This window comes from Anomaloglossus baeobatrachus, chromosome 3, assembly GCF_048569485.1.
Source record: "Anomaloglossus baeobatrachus isolate aAnoBae1 chromosome 3, aAnoBae1.hap1, whole genome shotgun sequence".
In the NCBI taxonomy this organism is placed as follows: Eukaryota; Metazoa; Chordata; class Amphibia; order Anura; family Aromobatidae; genus Anomaloglossus; species Anomaloglossus baeobatrachus.
The window spans coordinates 387,266,277-387,292,742 of record NC_134355.1 but is presented as its reverse complement, the minus strand read 5'-3'; the positions used below and the strand labels follow the sequence as shown (position 1 = coordinate 387,292,742).

Genomic DNA, 26,466 nt, shown 5'->3' with positions numbered 1-26,466 from the left:
ACTGCCAGACTCGGGAAGACCTAACATTTGTACAGGCACCTTGTGTCGTGTTGTTGTTCCGGGGAACGGTTGCCTGACTTCTGCCTGGAGCCACCACCCTGCTTCTTACTGCCTGTTGGGATGCTACGCCTTCCTCCCCCTGTGCACTGCTGTCCTCGCTCTGCATATCCTCCTGCCAGGTTGGGTCAGTTACTGGATCATCCAATACGTCGTCTTCCTCTTCCGCACCCTGCTCCTCCTCCTGACTTCCTGACAATTGTGTCTCATTATCGTCCACCCCTTGTTGAGACACGTTGCCAACTTCGTGAGAACGTGGCTGCTCAAATATTTGGGCATCTGTACATACGATCTCCTCATGACCCACTTCAACAGGAGCTGGCGAGAGGCCAGAATGTGCGAATGGAAACGTGAACAGCTCTGCCGAGTGTCCAAGTGTGGGATCAGTAATGTCCGAGGACGTGCCTTGTGGTAGGAAGGAGGATCAGGTTCTGAAATGTGCAGTGCAGTATCACAGCTACTGACACTTGACCGTGTGGAAGACAGAGTGTTTGTGGTGGTGCCAATCTGACTGGAAGCATTATCCGCTATCCAACTAACAACCTGTTGACACTGGTCTTGGTTCAAGAGCGGTGTACTGCTGCGGTCCCCAAGAATTTGGGACAGGACGTGCGAGCGAGTAGATGTGGCCCTTTGTTGTGGCGAAATTAGAGCTTGCCCACGACCTCGGCCTCTGCCTGCACCACCATCACGTCCACTTCCTTGTTCGTTGCCAACGCCCTTGCGCATTTTGCAATGCTGTGCTGACGTGTATTCACTAGACTTGTGCGTTATATCCAAGTTTGTGCAAAACGCACACAAGTGCACCTGTACGCTGCCACCGACAGGCACACACGTGCGGTTTTTAAATGCAAGCACGGACGCACTAAGAACCCAACAGGTTTTTAGGAGCGACAATTACTGAGAAGTCTGACACTATCAGACACTGCTGACTGACGTGTATTATACACTAGACTTGTGCATTATATAATAGTTTGTGCAAAACGTGCACCTGTACGCTGCCACCGACAGGCACACACGTGCGGTTTTTAAATGCAAGCACGGACGCACTAAGAACCTAACAGGTTTTTAGGAGCGACAATTACTGAGAAGTCTGACACTATCAGGACTGTTTTAGACTGTGTACACCAGCCCCAGATATGATGAAGGCTGGTATACGGTCACCACTAGGAATGGCTATATACCCTGCCTGCCTGTATACTGCTACAATAGTCCTGACAAGGACTCTTCTGGTCACTAGCCTGTATTCCGACCTGGCCATACCCTGCCTGTATACAGCAACAATAGTCCTGAGAAGGACTCTGCTACTGTACTCCGACCTGGCTATACCCTGCCTGCCTGTATACAACTATAATAGTCCTGAGAAGGACTTCTGGTCACTCTGTTTGCAGGCCTGCTACGGAAATAACTATAAAGGGCCGCAAACCTTTCCCTAAAGCAGCAACACTCTCCCTGCACTGACTGTCTGGATGGCTGTGTGCAGAGCACAGCGCGCCCGCCGGTATAAAGGCCCGGTCACGCTGTGCAGGCCGGCCAATCACTGCAATTCCACAACTAACAGGGCTGTGGCATTGCAGTGGTCTGCCAGCCAATCCCTGCATGAGGGCTGGCTCTCAAAAGAGCGCCAACATGCAGGGATGAAGACCACGAGTACAGCACGAGTATCGCGAGATTACTCGGTCCCCGCCGAGTAGCCCGAGTACAGTGATACTCGTGCGAGTACCGAGTACTAACAAGCATACTCGCTCATCACTAATTTTAACCCCTTCCTGTAAGTAGTATAGTTTTACAATTAGCACATAGTAATTTTGGACAACATCTTTTAATGTCCCTCATCCTGTTTTCCTTCTTGAAGTAATGTTCCCATCCTGGTCCCCATCTGTAGTAATGTGCCCATACTTGTCCCCTTTTATAAATGTGCCCCATCCTTATCCCCATCCTTATCCCCATGCTGTAGTAATGTGTGCTACCTTGTCCCCTAGCAACAGTGTCGGTCTGGCGTGCCGGGATAGTGGGGAAACCCCCGGTAGGCCCCGTCTTTGTTTTCAAACTAAGTTATCCCCGTCAGCCTGCAGGGGGCCCCCCGCCAGGTGTATTAAAATGACCTGCGGCTGCAGCTCCTTACACTGTTGGGCCGCCACCGCAGGACTGTATGTGGCAATCAGATCACCATAGTTCAAGCAGCTACGGGAAGGGGGGGCAGTCCTGATGCCCGTCATGAACCAGGCGCCTCAGAGGAAGCTACAAAATTGTGGCAAGACCGGAGTCGGCTTTACCTTCATCAAGGCAAGTTATGCAGGAGCTTGACCAACTCCAAGACCCATGAGCGAATCTGCCAGATCGTGATACCCCGGGCATATGTCCCGGTAGTGCTGGAGGTGCTTGAGAAGGCAGGATGGCACCAGTCAGCAAGCGCCACTTTAGACGATTGTCACCAAGCAGCCCCTGGAGATTGTGGCTCTGGACCATGTTAAATTGACTCCTCCCCAGCAGGAGCGGGTACACGTATGCACTCACGATGGTCAACCATTACTCCCGGTTCTTGGTAGTGGTACCCGTTAAGGAATTTACTGCCACCACCGCAGCAAAGGCGTTCCAAGCACAGTTCTGCAGGCTGCATGGGTACCCCGATCGGGTCCTTACAGATCAAGGCCCTGCATTTGAGGCCGAAATGTTCCAGGAGTTCTGCAGTCTGTATGTGTGCAAAAAGATACGCACTACACCCTATCATGCGCAGATGAATGGGATGTGTGAGAAGATGAATCACTTAGTGATCAATCTGCTGGAAACTCTTCCTCTTGAGGAGCGGAACCAGTGGCCTGAAAAACTACCAGACCTGGTGGACATCTATAACAACATCCCAGTGGGATCTACCAAGTGTACCCCAGCTTACCTGATGAGGGCTAGACCTGGAAGACTCCCTGTGGACTTGGAGATGGAGGTCGAACTGCCTGAAACCTACGCGTCTGGAGTGGATTGGGACTCGCGTTGCCAGATCCAGTATAAACAGATTCAGAAGTGCGTTGAGGAGAGTTTGAATCAAACCCGGGAACGGCAAGAGAGAAATTTCAACAAACAAGCAAAAACAACCCCCTTTGCTCCCCGGCGAGATTGTACTAAAAAGGAAGAGAAAGCAGCACAAATTAGATGATCAGTGGGAAAAGGAGCCATATGTGATACAGCCCTCCAACTTTGATAACCAGAAGACCTGCCTAATTAGCAAGGATCAAGAAAGCACCACGGCTACGGTATCCCGAGACCATCTAAAGAAGTGCCCAGAACCTTAAGGGTGGAAGATGAACCTCAGCCTCAAGTGGTGGAAGGGAAGAAGAGAATAATCCGTACCATTCTAGGTGAAGATTGGCCTATGCAGAATGGAGCAGTAATAGTCCCTGTGTTAACATTCCCACAACCCGTGGAAGAACCAGAACAGGAAAGGCTTACTGACACTGCATCCACCTTAGCACCTAGAGTAGCACCTGTACCCTTGCCACACACACATAGGGTCCTACCAGCTACACCTAATACTGAGGGCGAGGAACCTGTAGAGAGTGTTGCCATGCCACCAGAGGGGGATGAGGGGCTAGAGTTGAGGAGGTCAACTCGGTTTAACTTTGGTAAGCCCCCGCGGAGGTATCGGGAAGAATGCTAGAAGTACCAGTAATGATTAGAGTATAACTGCATTGTTAGGTATCTGTGCCTTCGTTTGTTATTTTTCTAAGTTTATTATTTTTCATGTAGAAAATGTTAGAAGATAAGCACTTAATTAACAGGGTCTGAATGAAAGAATGAAAATTACCAGATTTACGAGAAGATTTGTTGTAATGTGTACCCCGGTACATGGACTTCGTTAATTTTAGATCGTAAAAATGGACCATGGACACAGGACATGTTGTGACCAACACGAACTTGTGTTTTGTAAATAGTTGCACCTCCTGTGCCCCCCAGAGTCGTCTATCACAACACCCGGGACCTTAACCTGGTTAGTGACCCACCATAGGTTTGCAGGGGGTCAGGTTGTTTGGGTGGCAGGTTAATGGGATCCGGGACATTGGGACTGGACTGTCGTGGGAAGAGGCTGCAATAGAGCAGGTTGAGTTTCCGCTACTACTGAAACCGGTGGTGTTCCACCGTTGGAAAGATGAACTCATACAGTGTTTAGCAACATTTAAATAACCAGCCTCCCTAATGAGGGATGTATTTGTAAATAAAATGTTTTCTTTTCTATTTCCCAGTTAAATAAATAATAAACCTCTGATGTCCTGTAGCTCGGGGACGAGCTACGTTTAACCAAGGGGAATGTGATGCCCTGGCCTATCAGGTCGTCACAAGGTATTGTGCAATCTGCCCTTCTGTGCAATATCCACCTCCTCCTTGGTTATGGGTCCCTAACTAATGGTGTTGCCAAAACCAGCTAATCAAATCCTAGGAACACTCTGCACCACACCCACCAGACACACCAGTAGACGGCCTGAGTGGAATAGGGTCGCCCACTTGGGCGTTGGTTAAAGGGAGGTCAGGAGTGTCAGGAGCAGTGTAGTGTTGGAGGTGAAAGAGAGAGGAGGTCAGGAGCTTGGCTCCTTGGAAGTACTAGGTAGCAGACGTTGACCTGGGCCTAGTAGGACCTGGAATCCCAGTCGCAGAGGATCGTGACAAGGGGCACGGCATTGTCATGGAGGACAGGCGGCGGCCTTGTACCATCACCGGGCAGGGGCCAGGGCACGACGGGGTACGTGGACCCTAAGTCAGGGAGTAGCTCCAAGCAACCTGATAATTCACCTGACAAGAACGGAGCCTTCAAGATCCGCTCTCCACCCGCTCCAAAATCGGGGTACTAGCGCAACGAGGGCGATAGGACTTTCCACACATACGGGTCCAGGAAATCCCAAGCGTGAACCCTGAGAGCAAGCTCCCTCAGTTAGCCACACTGGGGAGCGGGACCCAAATAGTTTCAGGCTATAGTGACCAACAAGAAGAGAATAAAGTGCCATGGGGAAAGGTCACAGATCAACAGGCAACACCAGCAGAAACGGGACCCAAACGTGCTCCCTCTCAGCGGCAGCGGTGTCCAGAACTTTGGTTTATAGAAGTTGTCGGTGTCAGCGTTATTGGACTGAGTGAGTACGCAAGTGACCCCTAGCTCCCCAACGGCACACCCCTAGCATCATCACCGAGTCCCAGGGCATTCCCCCTAATCGTGGAGGGGTTAAATACCTGGCTGCCCACTTCATCGCCACCGGGTACTCCCAGCCGCAGCGGTGGTACTCCACCTTACCACACACCACGGGTGGCGTCACGAACTCTCAATATACCACCCACCTGTAAATCCCCCCTTCATTCGAGTGACTGCGAGACCCCCTCTGGTCCAGACGCCCCTCGAGCCACCGTGGATCCGGATCCGAGCAGCTCGGCTGCTGACTTGGGGGTGGTACACATACTGATAGGGAACCTAGATTGTGAGCCCCAATGGGGACAGTATTGTCATTGTATGTAAAGCGATGTGGAATTAACGGCACTATATAAATTAATAAATATTATTATTATTATTTCCCTTGTCTAGATTTTAAAATATATATTTTTCAGTTTTCACAAGCCACCCAGGAAGAAGAAGAGAAAGGCAGCTTTGTCTTTTTCAATGGCTAGCTGGATTAAACAAGCTGTTGGTCTGTCCTATTCCTTTTGATCAAATCTTTACCCTTAGAAATCTGGACCCATTCTTCACATTCTGTTTTCTACTTGGCTAGAAAGAGTCAGCTTCTCCATTGATCAAAACTGTAAGTTGGCCATCTGTACTTTTCCTGATACGTCCTTACACAGTGTACTACAGACATCAATTTCTTTCCCATGCTTTGGTAGAAAGCTATTACAGACAGTCAGCTCTCTCTAAATTTCTAGTTTAGTGTTCAGAGGTGCTGTCATAGGTCAATGGGGAAAATATGAGATTATACTTGAAATACCCAAAAAGTAACATTAACCGCACAGAAGATCTAAAACACATTTATTTCAGGTAGGGATAAACTTTACCCATGCTGAACACTTTATCAAGCAATCAAACATAATTGAAAAAAGGTTTTTGGTAAGGGTTTCCTGTAAGATCTCATTTGTTTTACATTTAATAGAACCCATGGCTCACCCAGGATAAATGTCTGGAGAATAATATCTAGAGATGTAAAAAAGAGAATTTTAATTATAATTATTTGAAATATAATTTTATCACAACATTTAACAAAGGTAATTTAGAAATTAGGAAGATTTTGAATAAGTGCTGGTATATTTTAGGAAAAGATCCCCTTTTTAAAGACCTCATGCCAGTGGTATTGGGATCACGTTTTGAAGGGGAATTGCCCTAAAAAAATTATAGCACCAGGTAAATTATGTGATGAAGCTCTAATTTCAGCAAATGAGTTATTGAGGAATATAATAGATCTTTATAAATATAGTTTAAAGTGTTGTTGTTGAATAGAAATGAGGGGACTGGAACTCTAAGATTGAATGTTTGTACCAAACACAGACTTTTAAAAAAAAAAAATAATAAATAAGTGTTCGAGTTCGGGTGCTTTGTGTATGCTAATCACTCGAGCGAGCATCGCTGTGCTTAAGGACATTCGGTGCTTGGCCCAATGCGAGATGTATGCAGTGTTTAGATGGCTCGCACTGAGGGTAACAAGAGCGTTATTGAGAAAACTTCGATCTGTTTACGGTTGACTATGTGGGCGGAGATCTGAACTGTCCAATCAGAGATTCCAATGAAGCTCAGGTCAAGTCCAGGTCCAGAACTGAACTTTATCTAAAATCCAGCTGAACTCACAGAACCTGAACTTCCAGGGTTCCGTTCATCTCTACTGTTGTGCAAAAATTAATTACAATTCAAAATTCTTAACTTCGTACAGCACAGAGGGAAACCATTGCAATAAAACATAAATTATTATGTAACTTTATTTTTGCCATCTATACAGTGTGTCCACCCATATCCTGTCCACCGCCATTAACTTGAGAACGGCGGCAGCTATAGGCATAAAAGTGGTGTCTAGGTATAGTAAAGTAGCCATGCGCTATGCAAGAAACCACCTATAGCGCCACCTGGTGGAAAACAACGGAGTTAGCATTTTTATCTCGAAAACGGAACAAGATAGAGAAAAAAAGTGAATTAAAAAATCGTAGGGCATTATCAATTCAATACGAATCGACACCTTGCATACAGAAATGCTATGATATGAAACCCATGACCCCCCCCCCAACACATTGAATGCTGGTCACGCATATGGCGCTCATTTAACTTTGATGCTCCAAGTGGCCACCATCAGCTGCAATGCACATCTCGACAGCATACTGTATCTTGCTGCACGTTGTGCAATATGGTAGATGACACGTTTGCACAAGCATCTGTGATACGTCGTCGTAGATCCTGCAATGTTGGTGGAGGGGTCACATACACCTGCTGTTTGATGTGATCTCACAGAAAGAAGTCCAATGGGGTCAGGTCAGGTGAACGTGGAGGCCACTCCACGCAGCCACCATACCCAATGACTTGTAGGAAGGTCTCCATGAGGTATCGCTTCACGTCCACAGCCTTGTTAGTTGTACACATTCTAATCATAGCATATCTGTATGCAAGGTGTCGATTCGTATTGAATTGATGATGCCCTACAATTTTTTAATTCACTTTTTTTCTCTATCTCATTCCGTTTTCGAGATAAAAATGCTAACTCCATTGTTTTCCACCAGGTGGCGCTATAGGAGGTTTCATTGTGTAGCGCATGGCTAGTTTACTATACTTAGACACCACTTCTATTCCCATAGCTCCTGCCGTTCTCAAGTTAATGGCGGTGGCCAGAATATGGGTGGACACACTGTATAGTAAACTGTGAATGTAGTCTGCAATTTCTGGGTTGATCGAAACAGACTTTATGATGATGACTATGACGATAGTCATTGGCATAAATCAAAAAATTACTTCTTACAACAAAATTTTTTTTGAACAATTATCCGTTACACATGGGGTCAGGTTTGAATGCATTCCTGTTACACCACTAGAATAGATTCCTGGTGAAACCCCACAGAGGAAAAGTACCCTTAATAAAAGGAGAATTCTATTGAATTTATAGATTGCAAAGTCTGTGTTCTAATGGGTTAAATGATGTTACTGAATCAGTGTAGTGAGGTCTAAATATTTGCTTTGTCCATCTTGGTCATAATGCTGCCTTCTTTGAAAACTAGGTGGAGATGTCCGCAATAAAGTAATTAGCTGAGGTTTCCTCATTACGCTATTAAATGGATAATGCTTTCAATAGTCTCCTGAGCCAAATGGACTTCCATAATTGCTTAATCTTTCTGTAGGATAGGGGTTAATCTTTTGTGATTATTTGTAAGAGCCTTCATTTTTTCAAAATATTTAAAGGGGTTGTCCGGTCTAAATCGACAAGTCTGCAGTCACTCTATGTGACTGCAGACTTATGAATTCTCACATCGTGTACACTGTGCACTGTGAGAATTCTACGGTGTCAACGGCAGTCATGTAACCACAAGTATGCAACACGGATACTCCCGGTCAGATTCCCACTAAACTGTTTCCGACCTCACGCAATACATTTGCAGTGAGTGTGCCGGAAACAGTCTAGTCAGATGCTGGCCAGTAGTATGAATATCATACAGTTAGGTCCAGAAATATTTGGACAGTGACACAAGTTTTGTTATTTTAGCTGTTTACAAAAACATGTTCAGATATACAATTATATATATAATATGGGCTGAAAGTGCACACTCCCAGCTGCAATATGAGAGTTTTCACATCCAAATCGGAGAAAGGGTTTAGGAATCATAGCTCTGTAATGCATAGCCTCCTCTTTTTAAAGGGACCAAAAGTAATTGGACAAGGGACTCTAAGGGCTGCAATTAACTCTGAAGGCGTCTCCCTCATTAACCTGTAATCAATGAAGTAGTTAAAAGGTCTGGGGTTGATTACAGGTGTGTGGTTTTGCATTTGGAAGCTGTTGCTGTGACCAGACAACATGCGGTCTAAGGAACTCTCAATTGAGGTGAAGCAGAACATCCTGAGGCTGAAAAAAAAGAAAAAATCCATCAGAGAGATAGCAGACATGCTTGGCGTAGCAAAATCAACAGTCGGGTACATTCTGAGAAAAAAGGAATTGACTGGTGAGCTTGGGAACTCAAAAAGGCCTGGGCGTCCACGGATGACAACAGTGGTGGATGATCGCCGCATACTTTCTTTGGTGAAGAAGAACCCATTCACAACATCAACTGAAGTCCAGAACACTCTCAGTGAAGTAGGTGTATCTGTCTCTAAGTCAACAGTAAAGAGAAGACTCCATGAAAGTAAATACAAAGGATTCACATCTAGATGCAAACCATTCATCAATTCCAAAAATAGACAGGCCAGAGTTAAATTTGCTGAAAAACACCTCATGAAGCCAGCTCAGTTCTGGAAAAGTATTCTGTGGACAGATGAGACAAAGATCAACCTGTACCAGAATGATGGGAAGAAAAAAGTTTGGAGAAGAAAGGGAAAGGCACATGATCCAAGGCACACCACATCCTCTGTAAAACATGGTGGAGGCAACGTGATGGCATGGGCATGCATGGCTTTCAATGGCACTGGGTCACTTGTGTTTATTGATGACATAACAGCAGACAAGAGTAGCCGGATGAATTCTGAAGTGTACCGGGATATACTTTCAGCCCAGATTCAGCCAAATGCCGCAAAGTTGATCGGACGGCGCTTCATAGTACAGATGGACAATGACCCCAAGCATACAGCCAAAGCTACCCAGGAGTTCATGAGTGCAAAAAAGTGGAACATTCTGCAATGGCCAAGTCAATCACCAGATCTTAACCCAATTGAGCATGCATTTCACTTGCTCAAATCCAGACTTAAGACGGAAAGACCCACAAACAAGCAAGACCTGAAGGCTGCGGCTGTAAAGGCCTGGCAAAGCATTAAGAAGGAGGAAACCCAGCGTTTGGTGATGTCCATGGGCTCCAGACATAAGGCAGTGATTGCCTCCAAAGGATTCACAACAAAATATTGAAAATAAAAATATTTTGTTTGGGTTTGGTTTATTTGTCCAATTACTTTTGACCTCCTAAAATGTGGAGTGTTTGTAAAGAAATGTGTACAATTCCTACAATTTCTATCAGATATTTTTGTTCAAACCTTCAAATTAAACGTTACAATCTGCACTTGAATTCTGTTGTAGAGGTTTCATTTCAAATCCAATGTGGTGGCATGCAGAACCCAACTCGCGAAAATTGTGTCACTGTCCAAATATTTCTGGACCTAACTGTATATCTGCGGTCACACTGTTCCCTGCGCTGACACCAGAAGAATCCTCACATTGCGCAGTGTGCAAAACGGGAGGTTTCACAAGTCTGCAGTCACATAGAGTGACTGCAGACTTGCTGTTTTAGATTGGACTAATGAATTTTTGTTTATTCATACTCTTTGATATCTCTTATGTCAGTAAATTTATTTTGCAAACGATTATTAGCATTAGCATTATAGATATACTGTATATATATACAGTATATATACAGTGGGTACGAAAAGTATTCAGACCCCTTCACATTTTTCACTCTGTTTTATTGCAGATACTTGGTAAATTCAAAAAAGTTTATTTTTTTCTCATTACTGTACACTCTATCCTATCTTGACAGGAAAGAAAGAGAAATGTGGAGATTTTTGCAAATTTTTTAAACAAGACAAACTGAAATATCACATGGTCATAAGTATTCAGACTCTTTGCTCAGACACTCATATTTAAGTTACATGCTGTCCATTTCCTTGTGATCCTCCTTGAGATGGTTCTACTCCTTCAATGGAGTCCAGCTTTGTTTAATTAAACTGATACGACTTGATTTGGAAAGGCACAGTGCATGTCACACGATATGAGAATCATGAGGTCAAAGGAACTGCCCTAGAAGCTCAGGGACAGAATTGTGGCAAGGCACAGATCTGGCCAAAGTTACAAAAGAATTTCTGCAGTACTCAAGGTCCCTAAGAGCACAGTGGCCTCCATAATCCTTAAATGAAAGAAGTTTGGGACCACCAGAACTCTTCCTTGATCTTGACGTACGCCTACACTCCCTGAAGAAATCTTATTGAAACGTACATTGTGTTGAAGGGACGATACAGCATTTCACTGCAGGTAAAATTATTTATCAAGCACAGGAGCACTTTATTTGCGCACTTTATGAATTTATGGATTACCGCCTTAATACTCATTAGGATAATTGAATCCATTACTATAGCTCTTGCACTTGGGAGTTTAGATCCATTAACAGTGCCTAGAAGCATTACCATGTTAAATTGATCAAAACAGACTTTCTTTTATTTGTGCATGCTGTATGTATAGGATAGGTTAATTGACCATATACATCTTTTAGCAAGAACATTTTTTATAGTAATTTTTTCACTTATTTACAGTCATATGAAAAAGTTTGGGCACCCCTAATGTTAACCTTTTTTCTTTATAACAATTTGGGGTTTTGCAACAGCTATTTCAGTTTCATATAGCTAATAACTGATGGACTGAGTAATATTTCTGGATTGAAATGAGGTTTATTGTACTAACAGAAAATGTGCAATCAGCATTTAAACTAAATTTGACCGGTGCAAAAGTATGGGCTCCTCAACATAAAAGTGACATTAATATTTTGTAGATCCTCCTTTTGTAAAAATAACAGCCTCTAGTCGCTTCCTGTAGCTTTTAATGAGTTCCTGGATACTGGATAAAGGTATATTTGGCCATTCCTGTTTACAAAACAATTCCAGTTCAGTTACGGTTGATGGTCGCCGAGCATGGACAGCACGCTTCAAATCATCCCACAGATTTTCAATGATATTCAGGTCTGGGGACTGGGATGGCCATTCCAGAACATTGTAATTGTTCCTCTGCATGAATGCCTGAGTAGATTTGGGGCGGAGATTTGGATCATTGTCTTGCTGAAATATCCATCCCCTGCGTAACTTCAACTTCGTAACTGATTCTTGCACATTATTGTCAAGAGTCTGCTGATACTGAGTTGAATCCATGCGACCCTCAACTGTAACAAGATTCCCGGTGCCGGCATTGGCCACACAGCCCCAAAACATGATGGAACCTCCACCAAATTTTACTGTGGGTAGCAAGTGCTTTTCTTGGAATGCCGTGTTTTTTTGCCTCCATGCATAACGCCTTTTTGTATTACCAAACAACTCAATCTTTGTTTCATCAGTCCACAGGACCTTCTTCCAAAATGTAACTGGCTTGTCCAAATGTGCTTTTGCATACCTCAGGCGACTCTGTTTGTGGCGTGCTTGCAGAAACGGCTTCTTTCGCATCACTCTCCCATACAGCTTCTCCTTGTGCAACGTGCGCTGTATTGTTGACCGATGCACATTGACACCATCTGCAGCAAGATGATGCTGCATGTCTTTGGAGGTGGTCTGTGGATTGTCCTTGACTGTTCTCACCATTCTTCTTCTCTGCCTTTCTGATATTTTTCTTGGCCTGCCACTTCTGGGCTTAACAAGAACTGTACCTGTGTTCTTCCATTTCCTTACTATGTTCCTCACAGTGGAAACTGACAGTTTAAATCTCTGAGACAACTTTTTGTATATTTCCCCTGAACAACTATGTTGAATAATCTTTGTTTTCAGATCATTTGAGAGTTGTTTTGAGGAGCCCATGATGCCACTCTTCATAGGAGATTCAAATAGGAGAACAACTTGCAAGTGGCCACCTTAAATACCTTTTCTCATGATTGGATACACCTGCCTATGAAGTTCAAAGCTCAATGAGGTTACAAAACCAATTTAGTGCTTTAGTAAGTCAGTAAAAAGTAGATAGTAGTGTTCAAATCAAGAAATTGATAAGGGTGCCCATACTTTTGCACCGGTCAAATTTTGTTTAAATGCGGATTGCACATTTTCTGTTAGTACAATAAACCTCATTTCAATCCAGAAATATTACTCAGTCCATCAGTATTATATTTATTAATAAAGTTAATATATATATACTAGAAGGTGGCCCGATTCTACGCATCGGGTATTCTAGAATTTACGTATTGTGTAGTTAATGTATGATTTTTGTTTTATATATATATATATATATATATATATATATATATAGATGTTGTTGTGTGTAGTTACCAAGTGTTTGTGTAGGGGCTGTACATGTTCTGGGTGTTGTCTGGGTGTGGCGGGGGGTGAGAGCGGTGTTTGTGTGTTGCGTTGTGTGTCGTTATTTGTGGAGCGCTGTGTGTCTGTATCGTGTATGTGTGTTGCGCGGTTTGTGTGGGTGTGGGGTGTGTGTTTTGGGGGGGAGGTATGTTTTGTGCAATGTGTGTGTTGTGCGGTATGTGCGTATATTTGTGTGTGCCGCGGTGTTTGTGTGTTGGGTGTTGTGTGTGTGCGGCGCTGTGTGTGGGTGTCTGTGTAGGGCAATGTTTGTGGTTCCCAGTGTGTGTGTGGTGTGTTGTGCAGTGCGTGTGTGGCAGTGTGTGTGTGTGTGTTTTGGGGGGAGGTGTGCACCCCCCATCGTGCTCCATCCTCCCTGCTGCACACCCCCCATCGTGCTCCATCCCCACTCCCCATTGTGCTCCATCCCCCATGCTGCGTACTCCCCATCGTGCTCCATCTCCCAATACCATGGGGTTTTTTTACTGCACTCCTGATGAAGAAAAACTGATTACTAATGAGTATTATTTCTACTATTCTGCTTTCTTCGGGTTCTAAATGGTCACTTAGTGCTTTTATAGAACAACAGAATTAAAATACCTATTGTGATAAACTTAATACTATAAATTATTAAAATGACAGCCCCCCATTGCAAAGTCAAAATAAAGCACAACATTCATCCGTTAACACATAAAGGGGTTGACCATAAGCATCATGTATCACCTACCACATCAGACGTGATAAATGTATAATCTCTCATCTCCCACCACTGGGGCACACATCGACCTTGTGTATGAATCTAGAGTCCTCCATTTAAATGTAACAATGGTCACAAATTCTCACCTATAGCTGAGTGTTGTACATGGTGCACATATGCATTGGCTCTGGGACATTAGGCTATGATGGTCTCTAAGGCGGTGAATAAAAATTGAGGCAAAGGTGATGTTTTGCATCTATTTATTTAATATTTCAGAACTAGTAAAGTTGGTGGGCTTTCTTCAGAAACGTGTCCCACTATCTCAAACATGTAAGTTCAATTTATCTTCATGAATACAGATTTTTGAAAATTAAAAAAAAAAAATCTAAATATTAAACCTTAATGAAATGCATCACATCATCTAATAAAATACATGTCATCTCTATTATAAAATAAAGCCACACATTCTATATTTCATTAATACATTATATGTTAAAGAAAATAATATAGTTTTGTTAGGTTAAAAATAACAAAATGAGCTGTAATTAACAGTCCTCTGCTACCTCCAGTCAATGTAGTTGGCATGAGACCAAAATCATGTGGTAGCCACCAGGAGGGGGGGAGGGGAGGGGTGAACAGCACATTTTGTTGTTATTACTAGGAGGATATCTGTAAAAACAAATTAACATAAGAAACATCTTTAACAATTGATTTAACCAACATTTCAAATTATATGTGGCTGTTCATAAGCTTCCTGACATAGTCCTCCTAATCATTAAAAATAGGGTAATTTGGTTTTTGTTCTTCTATTTTCCTATAAAGGTAGTCACAACTTGATGTGTCTATAGAATCAGCACTGAAAAGATTGTGAGACGGTAGAAAGAAGTTTGGTAATTTATAACTCATAAGACACTCCTGGAAGAAATTAACATATCTGTTAAAGCAGGATTCCAAATCTTCTAATTTCCAGTCATCATCTTTTGGATGGTTTGCACAGTGATGCAGTAGTGCAGTTTTGGCATGGTAAGAACAGAATTGATCCATTTTCTTTTGCTTTCCATCTTCTTTAAAGAGCTCCAGTAGGTACTTCATCAGTTTTAGACACTGTTTTCTGAGAACCAACAAAATATAATTATTAAAAACGTCTATACTCACTTGTCAGATACAGAAGCATCCCAAAGGCTCCAAGAAAGGCAACACTTAGACAGGCTTATTGTCTCAATGGTTCGTAGAGTAAGGTGGGCTTTGCACATTGCGACATCGCAAGCCGATGCTGCGATGTCGCACGAGATAGTCCCCGCCCCCGTCGCAGGTAAGATATCTTGTGATAGCTGGCGTAGCGAAAATTATCGCTACGCCAGCTTCACATGCACTCACCTGCCCTGCGACCGTCGCTCTGGCCGGCGACCCGCCTCCTTCCTAAGGGGGCGGGTCGTGCGGCATCATAGCGACGTCACACAGCAGGCGGCCAATAGCGGCGGAGGGGCGGAGATGAGCAGGATGTAAACATCCCGCCCACCTCCTTCCTCTGTATAGCCGCCGGCGGCAGGTAAGGAGATGTTCCTCGCTCCTGCAGCTTCACACACAGCGATGTGTGCTGCTGCAGGAACGAGGAACAACATCGTACCTGTCGCGGCACCGGCATTATGGAAATGTCGGAGCCTGCACCGATGATACGATAACGACGCTTTTGCGCTCATTCATCGTATTATCCAGGATTTACACACTATGACATCGCAAGTGACGCCGGATGTGCGTCACTTTTGATTTGACCCCACCGACATCGCGCCTGCGATGTCGTAGTGTGCAAAGCCGCCCTAAGTGTAGTACAGAAAAATTGCACAAGGTCCAAGTTTAATACTTGGAATATGAACTGGTGCAATACACCAGTCTATATGTAACTTATGGCTAAAAGAAATTAAAATAAGGATTCAGAAGGATCTTCTCAGAGGTGTACAGTAATTCTAATAATGTCCATATTGTGGGAATACAATTTATTCTTCAGCTCCTTAACATTAGTGATAATTTAAGTCTTGATGGCCAAAAAGTATTTATGGATTATACCCGAACAACATCAAGTACGCCTTTATAGAGCAAGTGTTAAGGAGCCTTATTCCGCAGCAATATATGTATGGATAAGTGGAATAAAACATCCACTGGTGTTTAGTTATGGTACAACAGATGCTTGACTGTGTAATAACATCACAGCTACTCCTCTAATAAACTGGGATCAGAGAAACCTCCAAACCTAGTCATTTAACTACTCTAATGATGTGCTTAAAAGCTACCACAGCACCTGCACTGACAAGTAAAATGGTAAAAATGTTTGGAACTTTTGACTTTCAGGCTCCATATCTCACCATCTACTACAGCTTGGAATGTGAGACTACATTCCTTTTATAGGCAATCATTTTGGCTATCTCATACATAAATTTGACTTGCAACTTTTTAGTATATGATTAGTTATGCAGATTCTTGTCATATCACTGCATTGTTGTCTTTTTCTTATGCCGGCGTCACAGGGTACGATATATCGGGCGATATGTCGTCGGGGGTCACGTCGTTAGTGACGCACATCCGGCATCGTTAGATATATCATACCGTGTGACACCTCTGAACGACTGTGCACGAGCAAAAATACTCACCTTATCGTTGCTCGTTGACACATCGTTCATTTCCAGAATATCGTCCCACCTTCTCTGCGCCGGTTGTTCATCGTTCCCGAGGCAGCACACATCGCTCCGTGTGACACCACGGGAATGATGAACACAGCTTACCTGCATCCCTCCGGCAATGCGGAAGGAAGGAGGTGGGCAGGATGTTTACGTCCCGCTCATCTCTGCTCCTCCACTTTTATTGGCCGGCCGCTGTGTGACGTCTCTGTGACGCCAAACGTCCCTCCCCCTTCAGGAAGAAGATGTTCGCCGCCCACAGCGACGTTGTCCGGCAGGTAAGTGCGTGTGATGGGGGTTAACGACTTTGTGCGCCACGGACAACTAATTGCCCATGACGCACAAACGACGGGGGCGGGTACGATCGATCATGCGATCGCACGATAGATCGTCCCGTGTGATGCCGGCCTTAGAGTATACTACAAATTACTGCCTGTGCTCAAATTCCCTAATAGCTCAGTATGTTATTAGGTTGATTTCATGGTCATTGGTTCGAATTGAAGTGCTGGCTTGAAGATTTCCAAGGAAATGAGAAATGGCATCATTCAGCTCATCTATAGCTGTTTCTCGCCCAAGAAAATTGCCAAACTGCAATTGTGAGTGTCATGACAGTTGGAAGAATGTAAAATTAAGTCAGTCCATCCATTAAAAAGAAAAGCAGTAGACATCAAGGCAAAATGTTGGAGTCAACAAGTTGGATCCTCACAAGATCTATCAGTTCTGGCGTGACAAAATAATGAGATAACAGATATCCATGGAAACATTGTGCGACGCAGGTTGCACAAGTCTGGAATGGTGGCCCAAAAAGGTGAAAAAGCCTTGACCTCAATATCGTCATAAGACACATTGGCTTGAGTTTTCAAAAATGTGCAAAAAAGTGGACATTACGAGATTGGACACAGGTGATTTGGAGTGATGAGACAAAAGCCAATAGACTAGGCTTTGAGTAGTGCAAATGAGTCTGGAAGAATCAAGGGAAAAAAAAGAGGCTAACATCGAGAAATTGAAGGAAATGTCAAGTTTGGTGGAGGAAGCCTGATGATATGGGGTTGTTTCCCAGCCAAAAGTATTGAATACTTAACCAGGATTGATGATGGTCTCAATGCTGAGCTATATGTGACTGTCCTACAAGACAAGTTACTTTGTACACTTGAGGGGTTATAGGTATGTACAGAACAACATAGAGTTCTAGCAAAACAACGACCCCAAGCATATGTTTAGATTTGAAAGGAAAGGGTTCAATGACAATGAAGTAGAGGTGTGGTTTAGCCCTCACAGTCCCCAGACCTCAACCCAATTGAACACTTGTGAGTAGAGTTGAAGAAAAAGCTATATACATACCCAAGTGAGTCGACTATTATGCTCCAACACTGGGAATGTGTAGAAAAGACATGGGATCAGATTTACGTAGGTACATGCTTCTATCTGATCAAGAGCATGCCCAGAAGATTTAAGGCAATGGGAAAAGTAAAAGGTGTACTGAAAAAATCCTAACAAAATAATAAATATGAAAACTTTGATTTTTAGGAGCAAAAGTAGTAACAATGCAGTGACATGACAATAATCTGCGTAACTAATCATATGCTAAATTGTTGCAAGACAAATTTATGTATGAGATAGCCAAGATGATTGTCTCTAAAATGACGGTAGTCTCACATTCAAAGCTGTAGTGGATGGTGAGATATGGAGCCTGAAAATATAAAGTTGAAAATATTGTTATCCTTTTGCTTGTCAGAATAACAGGTTTATAGAAAAAAAGAGGGCTACTTTTGACTCTCGATCGGTACCCCTGGACAGGGGACTAATGAAAGCTGTTAGGCCTTGCCAGTTGCTGCACCTTATATGATACTGGTCAATTTTACACAATCAAGAATAGTTAACAGTAATATAAAAGCAAGTCAATCTACAGTGGAACAAAAATTTAATTAAATAAAGTTTTACTCCATAGAATTATCCCAATACTTTAAGTGCTAAAAAAGTTTTTGTTTATTCTATCTCACCAAAAGCAAAAATAAAAGTAATCAAAATGTTAATTGTGCCATAATATGGTCAAAGAAATAAAGAAATAAATATTTTGGATAGTGGAAAATTGCAACAGAAAAAATTAACTTTTTTAAAAAATATTTAGATATAGATTTGAAGATACTGTGCAAGAATTGTAAAATATTAAATAAAATCTATATCAGTTTAGTATGACTGTAATCACATGCAACCTGAGATTAAGAGAGGGCTTTTTTTTGTGGGGGGTGACTTTTATTTTTCATTTATGCCATTTTAGAAGTGATACCTTTTTAATTTGTATTTAGTTTTTAGGAGTTAAAAGCATTGCCAAGATTTGCTGTGTGGATTCAAAAGTCTGCAGTCAAAAAGCATGTGCACTGCACGCAGTCAAGATACTCCTATGTTGGCCGCGATAGCAGGCTGTCACATGACCACAAATGACATTTGCTTACTTCCGGACACATTCCAACTAGACGTGCACAGCTCGCTCAATTGAAGCGATTCTGACGGCAAACTTGGAAAACAAATTTATAATGAACAAAGAAAAAAAAACAATGGCAATTCTGGCATTACCATTTATATATGTAATATTGTTTATCGGGTGGCATATATAAGGCATCTGTTTTATAGTACCAGTGATTAGAATTGCATTGATGCCAATTTCATGCACTTATCTATGTTACTATATTACACCAATCAGTGGTAACCCGACAGGTACCAACTAGGCTTTACACTTGCAAAGAATACAGAGATGGCAGACCTGAAGGCCTCAATTAGACCATTGACTGCAATGGAAACCTATAGATGTCCAAATATCACATTACATGGGCGCTGATGGGGTGACAGGACCAGTTAAGCGGTGTTGAACCAATGAGGTGACACTTTCATTATTAAACATGACATCTAATGGATTAAACTTCCACCTGTTAGTATACAGTCAAAAGTTGCTAGCTGCAGTCATCAAAGTTATGACACTTTACTAATAAATATATAAATATAATCCCAAGCAGCCTCCAAGGACTAAAGAGTTGTAATAGTTAGGGATGAGCGAATGTATTCGCCACTATTCGGTATCCGACGGATAATGGGGTATTCAAGGTATTCTCTATCCGATGGCTATTATGGTATTCATTTTCATTTCTGGACTTCCTGGCACCTTTTTCCAGCCAATGAACACATCTGACGTTGCTTGCCCTCACAGTAACACCGCAGCCATCTTTGTTGTGGTGTTACTGTGATTGGCTTGGCCGCACAGCGTCATAGGGGCTATATAAGCCAGCGGCCATTATGGTCAGTCGGTCTCTCCCTCTCTCTTTCTTACTCACCGGTCACGGGCGTGGCGCTGCACGGCTGTCACACTGTGGCGGGTTCTCCAGCTTTTGAAAATGCGGCCGCACATTATTCCATCTTGTATTCCCTGCTTCCCCCGCCCACCGGTGCCTATGATTTGTTGTAATCAGACACGCCCCCATCTATCTATCCATTATCTATCCCTCTATCTATCCATCTATCTATCTATCCATCTATCCCTTTATCTATCTATCCATCCATCTATTACTCTATCTATCCATCTATCCATTTATCTATCTATCTATCTATCTATCTATCCATAATCTATCCCTCTATCTATCCATCTATCTATCCATTATCTATCCCTCTATCTATCCATCTATCTATCCATCTATCCCTCTATCTATCTATCCATCTATCCATTATCTATCTATCTATCAGATAGATAGATAGAGGGATAGATGGATGGATATATAGATAAAGGGATAGATGGATAGATAGAGGGATAGATAAAGGGATAGATAAAGGGATAGATAGAGGGATAGATAGATGGATAGATAGATGGATAGATAGATAATTGATAGAGGGATAGAGAGATGGATAGATAGAGGGATAGATAAAGGGATAGATAGATGGATAGATAGATAAAAAAGGATAGATGGATAGATAGATAGACAGGCAGACCGATGCATATCCCTGCATATTCTAAGCTGGCACTCTTTAGTGAGTTTCATGAGGCACTAAAGGGTGCCTAGCCTTGTATTTAGCTAAAAAAATAAATAATTAAAAAAAAGCGACATGGAGTCCCCCATTTTTGATTGCCAGCTACGGTAAAGCAGATGGCTGCAGCCTGGAGACAACAGCTGGCAGCTTTACCTTGGTTAGGGATCCAATTTGGAGGGCCCCCCGGCTCTTTTTTATAATTATTTATAAATAAATAAAAAAAATATATAAAAAAATTGATTTGCCAGCCAAGGTAAAGCGGACAGCTGTGGTCTGGTATTCTCAGGGTGGGAAGGTCCATAGTTATTGGCCCTTCCCAGGCTAAAAATAGCAGGCCGCAACCGCTTCAGAATCCATTATATGCGCCAATCCTGGCACTTCGCCCCAGCTCATCCGTTGTCCTGGTGCGGTGGCAAACGGGGTAATAAATGGGGTTGATTCCAGATGTGTAATGTCACCTGACATCAAGCCCAGCAGTTTGTGATGTCTTGGCATCTATCAGGTACCCGACATCACCAACTGTCAGTAATAAAAATGAAAAAAAAATAGACGACAAAAAAAAATAAAATATTTGAAAAAATACTCCCCAACCATTCCCTCTTTCACCAATTCATTGTAAAGAAAAAAAAAATCCCCTTTAATCCATTTTGGAAGTCCCACGACGACTCTGGACCTTCTAGAATATGGGGGGCACGCTCAGGGAACGTGTCCCCCATTTTCAAGGAGTGCAGACCCTCCATGTGAGGAGTGTGGGTGCGAAGAATCTGCAGCTACCCTCCCCGGATCACAGCAGGAGTGTGCGCAGCAGCCAGCACAGCTCACACTGAACACAGGAAGCTGAGCTGACAGCCGCGCTCTCGCATGCGCCTACTGTTTATTGTGAAGGAGAAGGGATGTGGTGGGATCAACGCTGCAAAAAGGTAGAAACACCGGGGGAACACCGAGAAACACCGGGGTGGTATGGGGAGTGACTTAGCTGGACTCGGGGAAGAGTTTTGTGTCGCATGTGTCATGGCACATGCGACAGAAATCAGAGGAAGAGGGTGAATGCGGGCGGCAAGCTGGTGTGCGTCCTGACATCTTGGATGATTTCGGAAGGGGCAGAAATGCAGTGAGGCACCTTCTACAGGCTGTGCCAATATTGTTTTTGCCTTTTCCCATCCATTTCAGCCTCTTCCTCAGTCACCACAGGTCACCGACGGGTCCAACATGAAATTATTCTGGTTTCCCATAGACTTGCATTGGGGGTCGAATATTCGTGAATACTCGAATAGCGGCGAAGCGAATAATAGGGTATTCGATCATCCCTAGTAATACTGTCTTGGTGCTGTACTACTGTATCCTTCAAGTTTCATTCAGAATTCACCTGAAAAAAATAGTACCATGTTCTACAAGATGATGTATTATAGAGGCATTTCTCCATAATGGAGTAATTTGTGGAGCACGCTACATCATATAGTGCTATACAGAGACATTGGGACATCAAATCTCAGTACAGGGTGGACCATTTATATGGATACACCTAAATAAAATTGGAATGGTTGGTGATATCAACTTCCTGTTTGTGGTCCATTAGTATATGGGAGGGGGGAAACTTTTCAAGATGGGTGGTGACCATGGCGGCCATTTTGAAGCCAGCCATTTTGTATCCAACTTTATTTTTTCCAATGGGAAGAGGGTCATGTAGCAAATCAAACTTATTGAGAATTTTACTAGAAAAACAATGGTGTAACTTTATTCGTTCATTAGTTATTTACAATTTTATGACCTCTTGTAACATGTGTTCAAAGTGCTGCCCATTGTGTTGGATTGTTAATGCAACCCTCTTCACACACTGATAGCAACACCGCAGAAGAAATGCTAGCACAGGCTTCCAGTATCCATTGTTTATGCACTGAAGATGGCACGTTCCCTGAGTTTTTACAACAAGATGGTGCACCACCACATTATGGGTGTCAGGTCCAAGCATTCCTACTAATGAGCCACAAACAGGAAGTTGATATCACCAACCATTCCCATTTTATTTAGGTGTATGTAAATGGCCCACCCTGTACAGCATCTGTGCACATATGTGAAGGTTATATCAGTACCAATATTGCAACTTACCTGCAGCACATTTCTCTTTTGCTCCCTCCAGTTTCACAACAGGTTTTTCCATTTCCATGATTGGATAATATATCCTTCTCAATGTTTGAAAATGAAATTCGCCATGTATCTGTGAAAATAAAAGTTTCCGGCTACTTCAATGGTATATATAAAGCTGAATATAAATGCAAATAACATAGACAATGCCTGAAAGATGATCACTAATTAAAAAATTAAAAAAACAAAAAACCCAACACATTATACTTCTTCAACATTTATATTTATTATCATAAAAGAGAGTTAAATATACAATACATTCCCTTTTAAAGGGGGACTCCACTTAGAAAGAGATCCCTACTTGATAAATGGGTTCCTTGACAATAAGTTGATCATAAAGCGTTCTCCTGCTGTAACCTCCAGAAACTAGCTTTAATCTGTAGTCAAACCTGATATTAAAGAGTTATTCCCAATGGGTAAATTTGCTAAGTGCATGTAATAACAATTAACTTTGCAATTCAGTTCATTATTAAAATGTTGCCCTATTCTCCCCAAGTCTTTCATTTTTAATTTTATTGTTTACTACTACTCTTTGCCAATAGGATTGACCACCATTGTAGTTTAGCAGTGCTGGCCGAATATGTGCAGTGCTTACAAGCTCTTTCACAGTGAGCTTGGAAGCACTGCTCCGAGTCTGGCCAGGATCACTGGACTGCAGTTGGGAGCATATTTTCATCCAGCAGCAAGAACTGCCAATCAATCAGTAGTGTCAGATCTCCCAACAATCACAAACTTGGCAGGCTGGAAAAAGATGGGATAATTAATTATTAATAATAATAATAATAATAATAATAATATTAGCATATTACCTGCATTTAGTGTTTTCTTTCCGCTCATTGTCTGTTTGGCCACCATGTAGAAGTTAGTTCTCTTATATTCCTGTTTTACTTTCATACCAAGCCAGTCATTAATGTTCAATCCATCATTAGTTTCTTCAGGCCATCTGTTAATCATTTTGAGGGCAAGGACAAGATCCACTGAAATGTCTTGAGGTTCATTTTTAATGACAATAGTAACTGCAGGGCTCCCAGGATATTTCCTCTGTAGAGTTACATGTTCCATTTCTATATTAATTATGATAATATGTGGTTAGAATTAAGATTCAGAACGATTGTTACAATTATATGTTTTGTACAAACTTGGAAGTCATTTGTTGTTATTAAATTTACATTGTTTTAAAGGGAATCTGTCACCAAGTTTTTTCTCCCTATCTGAGAGCAGCATAATGTAGAGACAGAGACCCTGATTCCAGCGATGGGTCACTTACTGAGCTGTTTGCTGTCATTTTGATAAAATTCCTGTATTCTCTGCTCATATCTAGCAGTTATACACAGCTTATAAATATGCTGGACTACCTGGCAGCACGCCAAGTAGTCCCCTAATTATATTCTACTGCTGATTAATCAGGGATTTTATCAAAAACAACACAAAGCAGTCCAGTAAGTGACACACTGCTGGAATCAGGATCTCTGCCCCTACATTAGGCCTCCTTCACACGTCCATGTCTCCGGTATGTGTTTGATCCGTTTCCTCACGTGCCGGAGACACAGGCACACGCAGACCCATTAAAATCAATGGATCTGCGCTAACGTGGGTGTTTTGCCATGGACCTGTGTGCGCCACACGCAGACTTGTCCGTTTTTCTATAAATTTGTAAAACTTTCTACATTTTTGTTTTGTTTTTTTTTTCTTTCAAGTTGGGGTGCAGAGTGTACATTAATGAGAAAAAAATGAACTTTTTTGGATTTACCAAATGGCTGCAATGAAACAAGAAGTGAAAAATTTAAAGGGGTCTGTGAGGATTATGCTGGATGATTATGACAGTTATTCATGTCAGCCAGCTGGTCCCACACATACAACCCCCTCCCTGCACACACAGAGATTCCCCTCAGATCGTTCAGCAACTGGAAGGGTGTCGAATCCAATTACAAGGCCAAGCCAGAGGAAGACCCCCTGGGGGTTATGTCCATTCATCAAAGGGAGTGGGTGGGAAACTAGAAAAACAGTGGAAGCTTCAAAAGAGATCCAGGACGCTCTATCAAAGCAGGAGTTCATATTCCTGGCTCCATTATACACAGTTATGATATTACCATGCGTCTGAGCCATACACCCACTACATCGTTAAAATCGAGACTTTGAGCTGCACCTCTGCATACCCTCGAATTCTTTGTCGCGCCCTGGAGCGGTGAGATACAGAGAACTGTGAGTAGGAGTCCGGTAGAGGAGTCGTGCTTGGACTCAGTATGCAGAGGGGACACAGATGGATCTGATGACACCAGAACTGTCTCGATCGGACCTCCCAGTCCAGAGTTGCGAATCATATTCACTTTGGGATATTATTTTAGACTTAGGACAGGGGTGGGGCAGTACACCACTGCGAGGTCATCAGGGACGAGGGGACATGGATTGTAGCCAGTTTGATAAAGACAATGTAGGCTTCTTGGCTTGTCTTTTCTCAGGGGCCATGCGTACTATAGACATGTGAGGAAGTCCATGAAACCCTGGTCGAACGGCGCCCCCCTGAAGCCAGATGCATAAGGTAACTGCTTGATCTGACTCTGTCGTAACCCCGTCTTGTCTGTAAATGTACTCTGACCTATATATATATATATATATATATATATATATATATATATATGTGTGTATATACAGTTAGGTCCAGAAATATTTGGACAGTGACACAAGTTTTGTTATTTTAGCTGTTTACAAAAACATGTTCAGAAATACAATTATATATATAATATGGGCTGAAAGTGCACACTCCCAGCTGCAATATGAGTTTTCACATCCAAATCGGAGAAAGGGTTTAGGAATCATAGCTCTGTAATGCATAGCCTCCTCTTTTTCAAGGGACCAAAAGTAATTGGACAAGGGACTCTAAGGGCTGCAATTAACTCTGAAGGCATCTCCCTCGTTAACCTGTAATCAATGAAGTAGTTAAAAGGTCTGGGGTTGATTACAGGTGTGTGGTTTTGCATTTGTAAGCTGTTGCTGTGACCAGACAACATGCGGTCTAAGGAACTCTCAATTGAGGTGAAGCAGAACATCCTGAGGCTGAAAAAATCCATCAGAGAGATAGCAGACATGCTTGGAGTAGCAAAATCAACAGTCGGGTACATTCTGAGAAAAAAGGAATTGACTGGTGAGCTTGGGAACTCATAAAGGCCTGGGCGTCCATGGATGACAACAGTGGTGGATGATCGCCGCATACTTTCTTTGGTGAAGAAGAACCCGTTCACAACATCAACTGAAGTCCAGAACACTCTCCGTGAAGTAGGTGTATCTGTCTCTAAGTCAACAGTAAAGAGAAGACTCCATGAAAGTAAATACAAAGGGTTCACATCTAGATGCAAACCATTCATCAATTCCAAAAATAGACAGGCCAGAGTTAAATTTGCTGAAAAACACCTCATGAAGCCAGCTCAGTTCTAGAAAAGTATTCTATGGACAGATGAGACCAAGATCAACCTGTACCAGAATGATGGGAAGAAAAAAGTTTGGAGAAGAAAGGGAACGGCACATGATCCAAGGCACACCACATCCTCTGTAAAACATGGTGGAGGCAACGTGATGGCATGGGCATGCATGGCTTTCAATGGCACTGGGTCACTTGTGTTTATTGATGACATAACAGCAGACAAGATTAGCCGGATGAATTCTGAAGTGTACCGGGATATACTTTCAGCCCAGATTCAGCCAAATGCCGCAAA

At 42.7% G+C, this 26,466-nt stretch overlaps 1 protein-coding gene across 1 annotated transcript in view; it reads right to left on the bottom strand.

Moving 5' to 3' along the window:
- Positions 1 to 14,191: 14,191 nt before the first annotated feature.
- LOC142295329 (cyclic GMP-AMP synthase-like) overlaps positions 14,192 to 26,466 on the bottom strand; it is a 69,541-nt gene continuing 57,266 nt past the window's right edge. The window contains exons 3-5 of the mRNA XM_075338437.1: positions 23,566 to 23,820; positions 22,721 to 22,829; positions 14,192 to 15,039 (exon numbers count right to left, since the gene is read on the bottom strand). Of these exons, the coding sequence (XP_075194552.1) occupies positions 14,697 to 15,039; positions 22,721 to 22,829; positions 23,566 to 23,820 (707 nt within the window). The 3' untranslated portion in view covers positions 14,192 to 14,696. The remainder of the gene's footprint in view (positions 15,040 to 22,720; positions 22,830 to 23,565; positions 23,821 to 26,466) is intronic.